The sequence below is a fragment of the Canis lupus genome, chromosome 8, assembly GCF_011100685.1.
Source record: "Canis lupus familiaris isolate Mischka breed German Shepherd chromosome 8, alternate assembly UU_Cfam_GSD_1.0, whole genome shotgun sequence".
NCBI lineage: Eukaryota > Metazoa > Chordata > Mammalia > Carnivora > Canidae > Canis > Canis lupus.
Genome location: NC_049229.1, coordinates 60,820,877 through 60,834,100, shown reverse-complemented (window position 1 = coordinate 60,834,100; position 13,224 = coordinate 60,820,877). Strand labels below are relative to the sequence as shown.

The 13,224-nt window shown below is 46.0% G+C and overlaps 1 protein-coding gene and 1 long non-coding RNA gene across 9 annotated transcripts in view; one reads left to right on the top strand and one right to left on the bottom strand.

Moving 5' to 3' along the window:
* FOXN3 (forkhead box N3) overlaps positions 1–13,224 on the top strand; it is a 393,402-nt gene that overhangs the window by 214,979 nt on the left and 165,199 nt on the right. For all 8 annotated transcript variants that reach the window (XM_038545525.1, XM_038545526.1, XM_038545519.1 and 5 more), the window contains one exon: positions 6,640–6,776. In XM_038545525.1, the coding sequence (XP_038401453.1) occupies positions 6,640–6,776 (137 nt within the window). The remainder of the gene's footprint in view (positions 1–6,639; positions 6,777–13,224) is intronic.
* LOC119876507 lies at positions 3,715–7,291 on the bottom strand. Its single transcript, XR_005363665.1, has 3 exons — positions 6,968–7,291; positions 4,069–4,223; positions 3,715–3,979 (listed from the first exon to the last, which is right to left on the bottom strand). It is a non-coding gene; the product is annotated as an uncharacterized LOC119876507 (long non-coding RNA).

Here is a 13,224-nt window from a genome sequence, read left to right as displayed (position 1 = left end):
GTGTATGTGTGCGTGTGTGTGTGCACGCATGCATGCACGCAGTGTTAACACCTTCCTCCCCCACAGGGTTCGTCTTTGTCCTCCTCTGTTAGGCTGTAGCCCTTTGGTCCCCTTCTGCAGCCCTTCAGAGTTGTTTATTGTTTGCCTTCCTCTGGAGGTCCTGTGCCCTAAACAGTGGACCCTGTCTCTGTGTCATGGTGTGTCCTAGTAACAAGTGTTCAGTGACCTGCTTCAGAACAAGACCCAAGGGGCATTCTTTTGTGAGGCCCAGGGAAGTCAGAATAAGTTTGTGACTTGTTGAAGTCCAGATTCAGCCTTGTCTGGGGGCCAAGGGTGGGTTTTCTGGGGAAGGAGGGAGCCTGCAGCCATTTATGGGAGTATTTGCACCTCCCCCCCCCCCGCCCCCACAGCCCCCCAGCCCTCCCCGCCTCCCTTCCCTCTCTTCTTCCCTTAGGCCAGCTTGACCCCAGGAGCCTGAGCAGGAGCCAGCTCCAGAGTGGAGGAGGAACCTGTGGGGCTGGGGGCCTGGGAAGCATTCTCCCCTCCTGGGACCAGCCTGTGTGTGTGTGTTGGGGCTGGTGGCTGTAGCAGGAGCTCTTTCCAGTGGATTTTCAGCCCACTCTCTAGAGCCCAAGAGAACTTTCTATTTGTTGGATTAGAATGGCAACTTAATGAAAAATGTCATGTCTGGGGGCCCCCATCTATAAATACTACAAGTGTCTTGATGCAGAAGGAGTGGGACACTAGGAAGGAAGGAAGTGGGGAAACGAAAGCCCATGTACATTAATGAATCCCTAGCAACACGTCATCAGAGCAAATGGTTACAAGTTCATGGGATGATGGAGTCTGACCACCTGATTTACAGAGGAGGAAACAGACCCAGAGAGGGAGAGGGACTGGACCTACATAGTCTAGAGGTCCAGAGTCTGTGTTCAGAGTCTGTGTTCTGAATATCGACAGGCTTACTTAGCCCATCTGCCCCCCCCCACCCCGTTCCCCACTCCTCCCTTTTCTGCCTCGAAGCACTCCATTTCGGCCATTATTGGCACACACACCCCAATCCCACAGGACCCAGCCCAACTCTCTTAGCCTTCGAAGACCCTTTACCTGGCTTTAGGTTCCCAGAACTACAGGAGCTTTGAGTCTGAGTATAGGAGCTGGGAGGCAGGGGGCAGCGGACGACGGGCTGTGTTTCTGATCAGTGATTATGGAAGGAACCACAACCTGGCCTGTCCTTCAGGCCTGTGGCTGCTCTGGTTCCTTAGTGGCAGCGTTGAGTAGTCGCCACAGAGACCCGGTGGCCTTTTGACGACTAAAATATCCACTCTGACCCTTTAGACAGAGGTTTCCCAGCCTCGCCTATAGAATCCATTAGTGTTAAACCTCCAAAGCCAGCCCACCTCGGATCCATCTTTGCTCATCCCTGAGCTCCTGTCATGAGGGTTGGGGTCAGCGAGCCTACAGCAGAAGGAAGAGGTGGCCTATGTCCTGTGTCCAGCCAGGTCATTCAAGTACCTTGATCAGCAGTTCTTAATGCATCAGACACCTCAACGGTTCTATGTTCAGATGGGCGCCGGACGTCCCTCCCTCTCAATCTTTGACGCGGTTAGTTGCTCAGACCAGACCATTCTTCATCATTCCCCTTTACCTGCCGCTTCCAGTCTGTTGCCAGGTCCAGTAGTACATCCTGAAGCTGCCCTTCCTCCACCTCCCTGCTGCCACCTGGTCCCCTCAAGCCTGGACTGTGGCATCAGCTCCTAACAGGCCTCCACGGGTTCTCTTGCCCCTTCCAACCCATTTATCCCTACAGTGGCAAGCTCCTGTCTTCTAACTCCTTACTCATTATTTCCTTCATGGCAGGCATTCCAGCTGGTGTGACCTTGCTTATTTATTTCTTTGCTTACTTGCCTGTCTTCTTCCCCCTCCAGAATCTGAGCTTCCAAGAGAGCAGTGCCTTTTTGTATTGTATTCACCCTCATGGCCCCCATGGTGCCTGGATGCGGAGGGGACCATATGGGCGAGGGATTGAACCAGGGTAGGTGGTGTTGGAAGCACCCTCAGAAATGGCGCATCGGAAACATCAAGAAGAATCCTTTCAAATGCACTGAGAACACATACCCAGCTCCCCACTCCATTTTGACCTGGGCCCTGTGTCATCTTCCCTCTTCCCCCAGCGGGGCTCCTCCCCTGTGTTAGGTGTCATGTTGAGATCATCTTCCATTACTACTGGAAGGAGGCTTTCTCCCTGAGAAGTGATGACAAGGTAGGGGCGTGAGGGGGATACCATTGTCCTAGACCAGCATGTCCCCCCGCCGCACTTCTTTGACCCAGAATCCGAGCACGACGTGCCTGTTCCCTCGCCATCCAGGGCGCACCTGTGTACATTTTGCATTTCACAGATTGTCTTACTTACATCCCACACTTAATGCTGTTCTCATCCCTTTGGTTATCTTCTGTTGCATAAAAACCATGCTGGTTGTGACCCGTAATGTGGATTTCATGACCCACTTGTGTGATAGCCCACAGTTTGAAAGTCATGTTTAAAATTTAGTACTTAATCTCAGGAATTGACAGCCTAACTTGGAGCCCCCACATGAAGGCCCGTACGTACTAAGGCAGGCTGATGGAAGATGTGCTGCGTGCGGGTCCGTGGAGCTGTGTGAAGGGATGGGAGAGGTTCACGACTTGCTTAGAGACATCTCAGAAAAAATGTTACCGTTAGAAGTTAGATTTAAGACTTAATTTTGTTGTTTTATCTCCTTTGTTTTTTAACCTTTCTAACTAATCAGTTCTTACTCCAATATAGGCTTCCTCTTGCTTACTCATGTTTTTTATTGCTCACAAGGAGCTGTCTATTATTCCCCAGGTGCTTTTTAATTAAAAAACAAAAGTGGGCCACATCCGTGTCTTCTTACTCGATTTATTTTCCCCCTCTACTTTTCGCATTAGTATTTTTCAAGCTGTATGGGCGTGTATGAAAGATCTTCACTCAGAGACACATTTTCGTCTTTGTAAACATGTATATAGATAGATGTCATCTGAAAGAATAGGTATACAGAAAAATATCTCTCAGTGAAGATCTTTCCTCTTTATTATTTTGAATTCCGTCATATTTCCTGATGTATGGCCCCCCACAGTTGTCCCGGGTTATATTTTTATTTTTTACTTTTTTAAAGATCTTATTTATTCATGAGACACACACACACACACACACACACACACAGAAACACAGGCAGAGGGAGAAGCAGGCTCCATGCTGGGAGCCCGATGTGGGACTTGATCCCCATGTGGGACTTGATCTCTGGACTCTAGGATCACACCCTGGGCTGAAGGCAGATGCTCAACCGCTGAGCCACCCAGGGATCCCCAGTTGTCCCGGTTTAAAAAAATAAAATCCCTGTTCTTCAGATGAGATGCAGAAATTTCTGTAAAAGCCCTGACTCTAAACTTATTACACAACTATAATCAAATTACAGCTGCCTTTCCCCTGTTAGGGGCATTAAATCCAATTTTTCCTGTCCTAAGAAACTTGAATATTCTCTCTGTGCGTATTCCCATTACAAATTTTTTCGAGCTGACCTTTTTATTCCTCGGAGCCGTTACATGAGACCAAGAAGGACACTTGCAGATGAGATGCAGTGCCAGGCTCTTTCTGTCCCTTTCAAGCTCTGTATGGCCATTGGAGGGAGTAGACAGATGATTGTGTCCCCGTGGGTGTGTCCTGAAGATGTTGTTTTTATTCAATTTTCTCTCTTTGGGAATGGCAAGTATGAGATTTTGAAGTTTGTGTCTGGTCTGCGAAAACCTAGCAGCAATTCCAGGGGTCCTGGTGAAATGCAGAACTGATCCAGGTAGGAGTCGCCATGACCTGAATGAAGCTTGGGCAAATGTCTGTGGTGAATGACTGTTGTAGATGGCATGCTGACCAGTTTGAGGTCAGACCTCAGCTTGATGGGCTTGATGACCACCGTGTGAAGACCTGGGTGAAAGAAAACTTTGAGCATTGATTGAGCTTCCAGGCTGCCATGAGTCAGAATTGGTTTTCTGCGTGAGGGACAAGTGACTGACCGTAGCAAGCGCAGGCCCAGCAGTACCTGGGAGTTGCTGGAGGCTCCTCCCACTGCCTCTGTTGGTACTTGGTGCTTCTTTATGATGGACGGCTCTGGGAAAATCAGATCTGACTGAATGAAAGGCATTGGATAGCCAGCTCTGCTCCTGTTTTTCTGCCAGAGAAGAGATGTTCATGACATCACCATCACGGTTACAGGTGTTTGACATCAGGCTATGGCTGGGCCTCACACCCATTCCTAAGGGGTTTTTTATTTGGCCAACGAGGAAGCCAAGACTTTTTGAGGAACCTGATTTGTCCAGGACCACACAGGAACCCTCTCTGTGGCTCCAGAATTCCCGATTGCTACTGTCACTCCCCACCCCCACCCCCCAGCTTCTTGCACCTGGATCATTAATTTGCAACCCATCCCCCCCAAGTGTGGGTTTTTTCCCATTTAGTTCATAAATAGTAATGTAGTATAACAAAAAAGGAGACGTAGGCCAGGATTAGAAGAAACCACATTCTTGTCTTACTGTTATTTGCCTAAGAGGGTCAATTGTCCTTCATTTCTTTGTCATATTTTTATTCCCTGTAAGATTAAACAGCCCCGCCCTGAAAGCCACCTTGACAACAGAGCCCTTAGGTTCCCAGAACTGAAAAAATGTCATTGCAGAAATGCCTGGGTTGCCAGAAATGCCTGGGTTGCCTGTGGACCCTGGCCCTCAAGGTAGCAGAATAGGGGCCCTGTGTTCCAGCAAAGCAGAAAGGTCCCATCCCATGGGGAGCCTTTTGGGTGGAGTCAGGCCAGGACCCACTCCTGCCAAGGAGTTGCTAGCTTTTGTGGTTTGTTCTTTACATTACCCAAATTTGTAGTTGCTGGTCTGGCTGGTCCTCCCCCACCCCTTCTCTGGAAAATGCGCTTTGCATCTCTTTTCCAAAGGAAAGAACAGGTGGGTCCCGGCAGCTCTTTGGTGACCTGCCTGCTTTGCTGGGAGAGCCTCATCCGTGCCCCTGAACTGTTCTGGGCTTGAAAATGCATGCGTGAAAGGAAAGGCTACATAAGGACATTGAATTTCTCCAAGTTGACATTTTTCACGTCTTTAAACATCCAGACGGTTACACTGGGACGTTGGTGTCCAGCTGAGGCCGGTTGGCCTGCCTGAGACGTGTGTTTGGGCTCAGGCCTGTGCCCCCCCACACTGGGGGGGCGGGTAGGCTGGGGTGGATCCGACCGGACGCTGATCTTGGCTTTCTGAGCCATTCTCTGTTCTCACTGCACCAGAAAGAGTTAACTCCAGTTTTTGCTGCTTCCTTGGTGTTGTGATAGTAAAGAATTTTAATGGGTTCCGTGAATAAGTCTGTAAGTAAACTACTTGCTGAACTCCTGACTGAAATACAGAGTTTTAAAAGGCTCTTTAAAGATTTTAGGAATAACTCATTTTTTTTGTTTTCCTTCTAAGGGGTTTTCTTGGAGTCTCTCCCCTCCCTCCCAGAGTTAAACAGTCTCATTGTTTGCTTTCTCAATGTTTCCCTAGTACAATAGTTCTGAAAAGAAGAGAGCCAGTCCCTTGGCTGCAAGCATGGGGTGGGTGGGGGTTTATGTAATTTGACTTCTTTTCTCTCCAAATCAGTAAATATTTACAAACGACCTTTTATCAAACAGCTTGGGTACATTCGGTGACTTGAAAGCGTGCAGCGAGAGTAGCGACTGCCCGGCCTGCTGCCAGTTCCGTGGGCCTCACAGGAAGGATTGACATTATTATTATTATTATTATTATTATTATTATTATTATAAAAATGCTGTCCACAGACCCAAAGTGGGCCTCCAAGCAAATCTTTCCATGGAACCAGTTTTAGGAAATTTGCATTTTTAAGTTTGACTTCTAAGGACTCCTCTGCCCTTAGGCCCCATGGGGGTGGAGTACTGGGAACCTGGGAGTCCAGAAAATAAATACCGGCCTCTGGCTTAGATTTCTCACTGCTGCCTGAGTTCTTTTGTTTCTCGGGGAAAGTAATTACAGAATTCCATGTGAAGCTTAAATGTGTTCTTTGGTGAATAAGTAGGAAAAAACAAGCGGATTACTTTTCCGTTTTCTTGCGAAGTGGTCCCGAAATGAGCCGGTTTTCCAAACCCAACTCTCAGATTTTTTTTTTTTTTTTTTTTTTTACAGTGGAGATGGGAGTTTGGAGACAGCCCACCCTCTTTTTCTTTCAACATGTGAAATCTGACCAAGTTAGGACTCACTTTTTTAGAAAGGGGATCCTTTCAGAGTTGACACTGAAAAATAATAAAGGAATCTGGGTTTGGGGGCCATCAGGATATGAACATCACAATATTACTGTCCCAGCATCACCTGGTAATAGCGCGCTCATTTCGTCTGCCAGCCCTAATCCAGGTAAGACTGCCCCACATTTTACGGTGCCGTACCATCAGTGTCCAGTATTACATATTTCTGGCTGGCGAACAATGACAAATAAGTGAGAGGCTTTTAAAAATAAGTAACTGTGGTAATTGCTCTTTGTCTACTTACTGCAGAATATTGAATGTTTCTTTATTAATCATTTTTATGTTTTAATTCTCTTTGCAGAGCATCGGGAAAGGGTCATTGTGGTGCATAGACCCAGAGTATAGACAAAATCTAATTCAGGCTTTGAAAAAGACACCTTACCACCCATACTCACACGTGTTCAATACACCTCCTGCCTCTCCTCAGGCATATCAAAGGTAAGCAATTCAGAAGTCGTCTTCTTCTTCTTTTTTTTTTTTGGGCTACTGAAGTTGCATTATTTTGGCAGAGACAGGCACTGAAACTAATTTAATAGGCTGTATGATATTAAAAATAACTGTAGATAAATGAGAAAGAAATGCAGTATTATTGGAGGCATACCCACTGTTGTGTTTCCTGCCAACCTTACCGCTTCTGCTGCTTCGGAGGAACGTGCTCAGAAGGCTTCACAGTGGGCGAAATACTGTCTTCCTGGGTAGAAACATTTACAAAGAAAAGTTGACAGCTTTAACATCTCCATGTGTCACGGTTTGTTGGGATAGAAGTACAGGCATGAGTCAGGTAAGCGCTTCCATCTTCCCAGCATCTGACTCAGAATGTCTACAGGTGTTCGCTGAAGGACTCACTTGATTGTTGTCATTCCTGGTCTCCATGTAGATGGTGCTCCAGAGCGATCATTTTGTTGTGGTTACTTGGTGTTTGGCTCTTCAAGGAGAACAGCAGAGAACAATGGAGACTTTTATTCCTCCTCACATGCCCATTTGTTTTGAGACAGTGAGGTCATGGGTGCCATTTTTACAAAGATGTAATTGGAGGGGAGAGTAGGAAGCCTGTCACTTAAAAAAAAAAAAAGATAAAAGAAGGTGTTATTGTTAGATTCCAAAAAAATAGCCCCATAACACAGATACGAATTTTAAAATTGATTTTATCTCACATAGCGCTAGAGTTGGAAATGGATCCTTTTACTCCTGAAGGGGTAAAAAAAAAATTTTTTTTTTTTAATATAAAGAAGTGTTTCGATTGTAACCACCCAGTTGAGAGAAATCATCCTTGGGCTACAAGTTTATGTCAGTGAGGGATGGCATGGATTCGTAGATTTCCGTGGTTTTATGGTCCACTTCTTTGCATTCTTTCCCTTGTCTGGTGTTTGCTCTGCAGAGGGGAGTACGGAGTGAGATCCTCTGAAACCGCATTAATGAAGTTCTTGTGTATCTTAGTTGAGAAGCATTCCATCACAGGCCCTAGACAATCAGTCTTCAGCAAGAGACGCGGAGGAACAGCTGGGCTCTCCGAGAAGACTGCTGTATGTCTGCCTTTGCTAGGCGATTAGCGTGATGGTAGCCATAGCAACTGGAGCATCTCCATAGTAACGCGTAGCCGAGACAGGTGCAGTTGCATCACAAGGCTGTTTGTTGCCTGGCAAAAGGACAGGCCATTAGTACTTAGATATACGCTGTTGCCTTAGAAACAAATAACCCTACATAGCAACTACAGTTGGTTTGAAAGATTTGGGGGAGGAAAAAAAAAAGGTTGTAGTGGCTTTTGTCTATGTTCATAAAAATCAGCGCAGGCATACTTTATTGGAAATGACAGCTTGAGGTCATATAGCTGTAGGAGATAAAATGGGATTTTCCAAAGCAACCCAACCTACATTGTAGAAATGTCCAGAAGGACAGAGCCATATGCTTGGTTTTCTCCTTGTGGCTGTAGCTACTCCTGAGATGGAAGGGAACTGGGATGCGAGATTCACTGATAGCTGAGGTTGGTGGGGGAGGCAGTGACACTTACTGGAAGTCTCCCCCCGATTCTCCAGGTCCTTTGTCATTCTACTCTCTACCCATCCCTCCAGACCCCACAGAAAACCCTCACTCTCCTCCCCAGTTTGTGTCTTGGAAGTATTTCATATCCTTTTGTTCCTAGGAAGTTAAGAACATAAGTGTTACTCACTGGGTCATATCATTGGTTCATTTAGATGGTATTTTGTTGCCAAATGCGACCCCAAGGGAGACACAGTAATTATTTAATAATTTGAAGGATTATGGCAGAGCTCTGGGGGTTGCAGACGCAGGCAGAGGCTTACTGAGCTGGCCTAAGCTTAATGACTTCATTTGATTTTTTTTTAATATAGGCATAAAAATGCAGACAAACCAGAGCTTTTGTAATGAGAATAATTTCTGATCGAATACTTCAGATCCCGCTCTGTCACCTCCAGTTCCTCTTCTCCCAGGTGACTGAAGAAAAAAAAGTTTCTGTATCTACCCACGCAGGCACTCAGATTTCACCTCCGTAAAGGTCACTGGATGTGTGGAGTGAGATGGCATATCAGATTCTCTCTAGCTGGCCTCTTCCGTGTCTTCAGTCTGAGGGCAAGTCACTTTTCTCTCTCCTGGAGACGACAGTCCCTTCGTCTCATGCCTAGATTTTGTTCCAGGATCCTCTGGTGTGTGTCTTTGTACTACAGATCCTAAATACCGGATGACTATGGTATTTGTGTAGCTTACAGTGAAGTGACATCCCGGTCAATGCTAAGCCATCGGGCCACTTGTTGGTGTGACTGAGGGAAGATGGACATGGAACAAAACAAGTCATTGAACAGGGACCCAAAAATGCCAGCTTGACCTGGTGTGGCAGGTCTGCTGGGCTGCAGGGAATCACTTGTCAGCCCCTTGCAGCATTGGCATGCGGGGCACCTGGGAAGTGCTCAGCAATCAGGAGCTGGTGCTTAGCCTGCTGAAGACGGTGATTAGACTCGATGGCTGGTTTCACTAGGACTTGCAGGTGTGCTTGGCAAGTAGCGCTCTGCACCGGGCTGCAGGTGGCTGAAAACTGCAGGGAAAACGAGGCCTCTGAAAACATGGCCAGTTATGATGCTAACTGTGGCAGCCCGTAGATCAGGCCCCTGGGTTCCAGCACGCCCTTTGGGAGGCTTGTTAGGCCCTGTACCTGCTTCATTTGATGCCACAACCATGAATGGTTTTCGATGGAAATGCAGAGCTCAGCGACCTCAGCCCTTGGCTTCGTGGAGCTGCGGTAACAGGGCAGGAACCAAGTGAAATAACAGAAATTTACTTTCTCACTGTTGGGAGGCTGGAAGTCAGAGATCAAGTTGTCAGCAGGGTTGATTCCTTCTGAGGCTGTGAGAGAGTATCCTTCCCAGGCCCCTGTCCTGGTGTGTCTGGTGGCTGCTGGCGTTCTGTGGCGTTCCTTGAGTTGGAGAGGCATCACCTCGGCTCTGCTTTCATCTCCACGTGGTGCTCTCCTGGTGTGCTGTCCATATCCCAATCCCCCCTTTGTATAAGGACGGGAGTCATATTGGTGGAAGGGCCTACTCTCCTTTGGTATGATCTCATTTTCACTAAGTAGACCTCCAATTACTGTTCACATCCGAGGTACTGGTGGCCAGGACTTTCCCATGAATTTTGGTGGGAGGGGACACAAGCAATTTCACTCATAACAGCCCTTTCCTTAGCAAGGCTTTTTTTTTTTTAAGATTTTATTTATTTATTCATGAGAGACAGAAAGGGAGGCAGAGACACAGGCAGAGGGAGAAGCAGGCTCCCCATGGGGAGCTTGATGTGGGACTTGATCCCATGACCCCTGATGTGGGATTCGATCCCAGGATCACGGCCTGAGCCGAAGGCAGATGCTCAACCACTGAGCCACCCAGGCGCCCTATTACTAAGGCATTTTTGATGGTAAAGATACAGAGAACCAGAAAATAAGGAGTGATTCAAAACACAGAACAATGGGGCACCTCAGAGGGATACTGGAGCCAACCGGAAATTGTTCCCCGTGGCCAAAACTGGGACAATTTGAGGAGCAAAATAAATAACAGTGTTGGGTTATGACCCCGAATGTGAAGTAAATACCTGGGAGTCCACACTGAGGTAAATAAATGACGGAGTAAGTAAATGGGTAGGGAGACAAATCTCCCATACAGAAGACTTCCAAACGATTTAGGGAGATCCTCCTCCACTCCACGAGTTGGAGCTTAATTCCCCATCCTGGGTGACCACACTTTTAATGACTTACTTGCACAAAGTGAGTATGGACGGAGCAGAAGAGGAAGTTTATAGCGGGAAAACCTGGTACACACCACCTTGGCCAGGTGATCAGAGCTAACGCCCATGGTGAGATTGGGACAGTAGGCACCTTTGAGATGATGTCATGGAACTGACAGTTCACTTCTGCAGTCTCCGCCGGGCCCCCAAATCCATAACCCTGCCTAATTACAGGAAAAACACCAGACAGGAGTTTTGTCCCCAAGGCAGGGGTGGGGTGGGCCTTCTACAAGATACCTGACCAGCGCTCTTCAAAGCTATCAAGGTCATCAAGAGCAAGGAAAGTCTGGAAAACTGTTACAGACCCGAGAAGGCTAGGGGCACACAAGGGACTGAATGGAAACGTGATATCCTGGATGAGTTCCTGGAACCCAAAAGACATTAGGGAAGAGCTAGTGAAATGTGAATAAGCGGTATAGTTTAGTTGATGGTCATGTACCAGCATTGGTTCCTTGGTTGTGACAAATGTCCCTCATAATGTAAGCTTTTAACATTGGGGAAACTGAGTGAAGGGTATAAGGGAACCTTGTGCTGTCTTTGTAACTTTACAAAGCAGAAAAAGAAGATTTCGACACACAGACCAGTTGAGTTTATCGATTTTAAATATCCACATCATTTTTGGTGCAATGAAAAGTCAGATCGTCACAGCAGTGAGCCTTTTTGACTGATCTCCTTTAGGCCTCTTTTGTCATTGAAATACATTTGAAGGGTTGATTATTGGGAGCTCTTGCTTTTGCCTTGTTCTCTAGGTCTCTAGGTTCTCTAGATCTAGTAGATCTCATAGGATCTACTGAGCCGTATGAGGGGATATGCCTGTTATTTGACTGTTAAAGTTCATGGAGCTTTATTTTTATGAAACGGCACCCAACTTTGCTTTGTAAGGTCCTCAAGGCCAGGCTCGGGGAACTCCAACTGAGCATGCTAAACTGGCTTCCTATAGGACTCTGAACCATTGCCACTGTGGCTTTCAGATTCTCAGCCTGGGAAGAGGTGGGAGGGATGGTATATTTGGGTTTCTTGCCCACAGTCTTTCAGAAAAATTCTGTTGTCTGTTTTAATGGTTATGTTGCATATGCCCCCTCCATCCTACACATGGGGTTTCTTGTTGAAGGATATGCATATTTTATTGTTTTTTCATATAGATATTGCCAGATTGCCTTCCAATTTTATACTGTGTTCCCATCTACACTCCCACCAGCTCTTTAGGAATTTCCCATTTTCTAACCTTTCTCCATGTCTGATGGTTAAATAAACAGCTCCCCAGTGGGGAGCTGTTCCTCCACTTTTGCGATTTTGATACTTTATAGCTGGAACATTTAAAGTTTACAATATAGATTAGTGCCCTGTAAATAGTGGATGTCCCAGTACAGTGTTTATGACAACAGACCGTTTTTAAAAAGTGTGTATGTGGGTGGAACTTACATAACATCTTCTCTGGTATAGCAGCCAATCCAAAACTGGTTTATAGAAGAAGCATTTTAGTCATCTCTTACCATAGGTGGGAACAAGTTTTAGAATCAGTCAAAAAGTATGGTTTGTAGAGCTTTTCCTGGCTGATCCATTCTCAGAGAAGGGAATTTGTTTTTGAGATCTATTTATTTATTTTAGAGAGAGTGCACATGATGAGTTAGGGGCAGAGGCAGAGGGAGAGAGTGTCTCCACACTGAACGTGGAGCATGATGCCGGTTCAGTCCCATGACCCTGAGATGAAACCAAGAGTCAGATGCTTAACCGACTGTGGCACCCAGACATCCTGAGAAGGGAAATTTAATGAAGTGAAATGAATTTAGGAGCTAGACCCAGCATGGTTTCATGCTTCCTTGATATGGGCAAGGCCATCTCAGCATCTTGTATGCCTCTGGTGTATGTGATAGGTTGGCCACAGTGGGGCTCTAGCTGAACATGGCCCCGAGTGAGGGGACTTCTGTTTCACAACCCCTCTTCTATTTGTCATGTAAATATCTTCACTCTAAAAATGATGATAGCCTATTTTATATTTTGTATATTGAGTCCTACTATGTGTGAAGTTAGAAAAATCCGTAAGACTTTGATGATCTAAGCCTAGAGAATTATTATTTGGATGATTTTATCTAAAGTTTCCAGGGTCAAGACATTAAAGTGTCTGTTATTCTCACTTTTTTTTTTTTTTTTTTTTTTTAAATGAAATCCTGGGGGCACCTGCGTGGCTTGGTTCATTTAAGCATCAGACTCTTGATTTCAGCTCAAGTCTTGATCTCAGGGTTTGTTGAGTTCAAGCCCCACGTTAGGCTCCACACTGGGCCTGGAGCCTACTTAAAAAATAAATAAGTTAAGCAAATAATAAGTAAATAAAAAATGAAGAAAACCCTGGACATTCACACTTGTCATTTAGCTCTTTATGTTTCTTGTTGCCTCTTCAGAACCATTTAATGAGCCACGAAAAATACATTAATGGCCTTTCCAAAGATTTTGGCCTTTTGATATTGAGGGTCTTAATTGCACTAAAATGGCTGGTTTTAGTGCTGACTCAGAGTGCTGCCTGCTACCCTATTCATGTGCTTTGAGCTTGTTCTTTGTAATTTTTTTTAAAGTGCCTATTTGGCAGAGTAATGCCACTAAGAATATA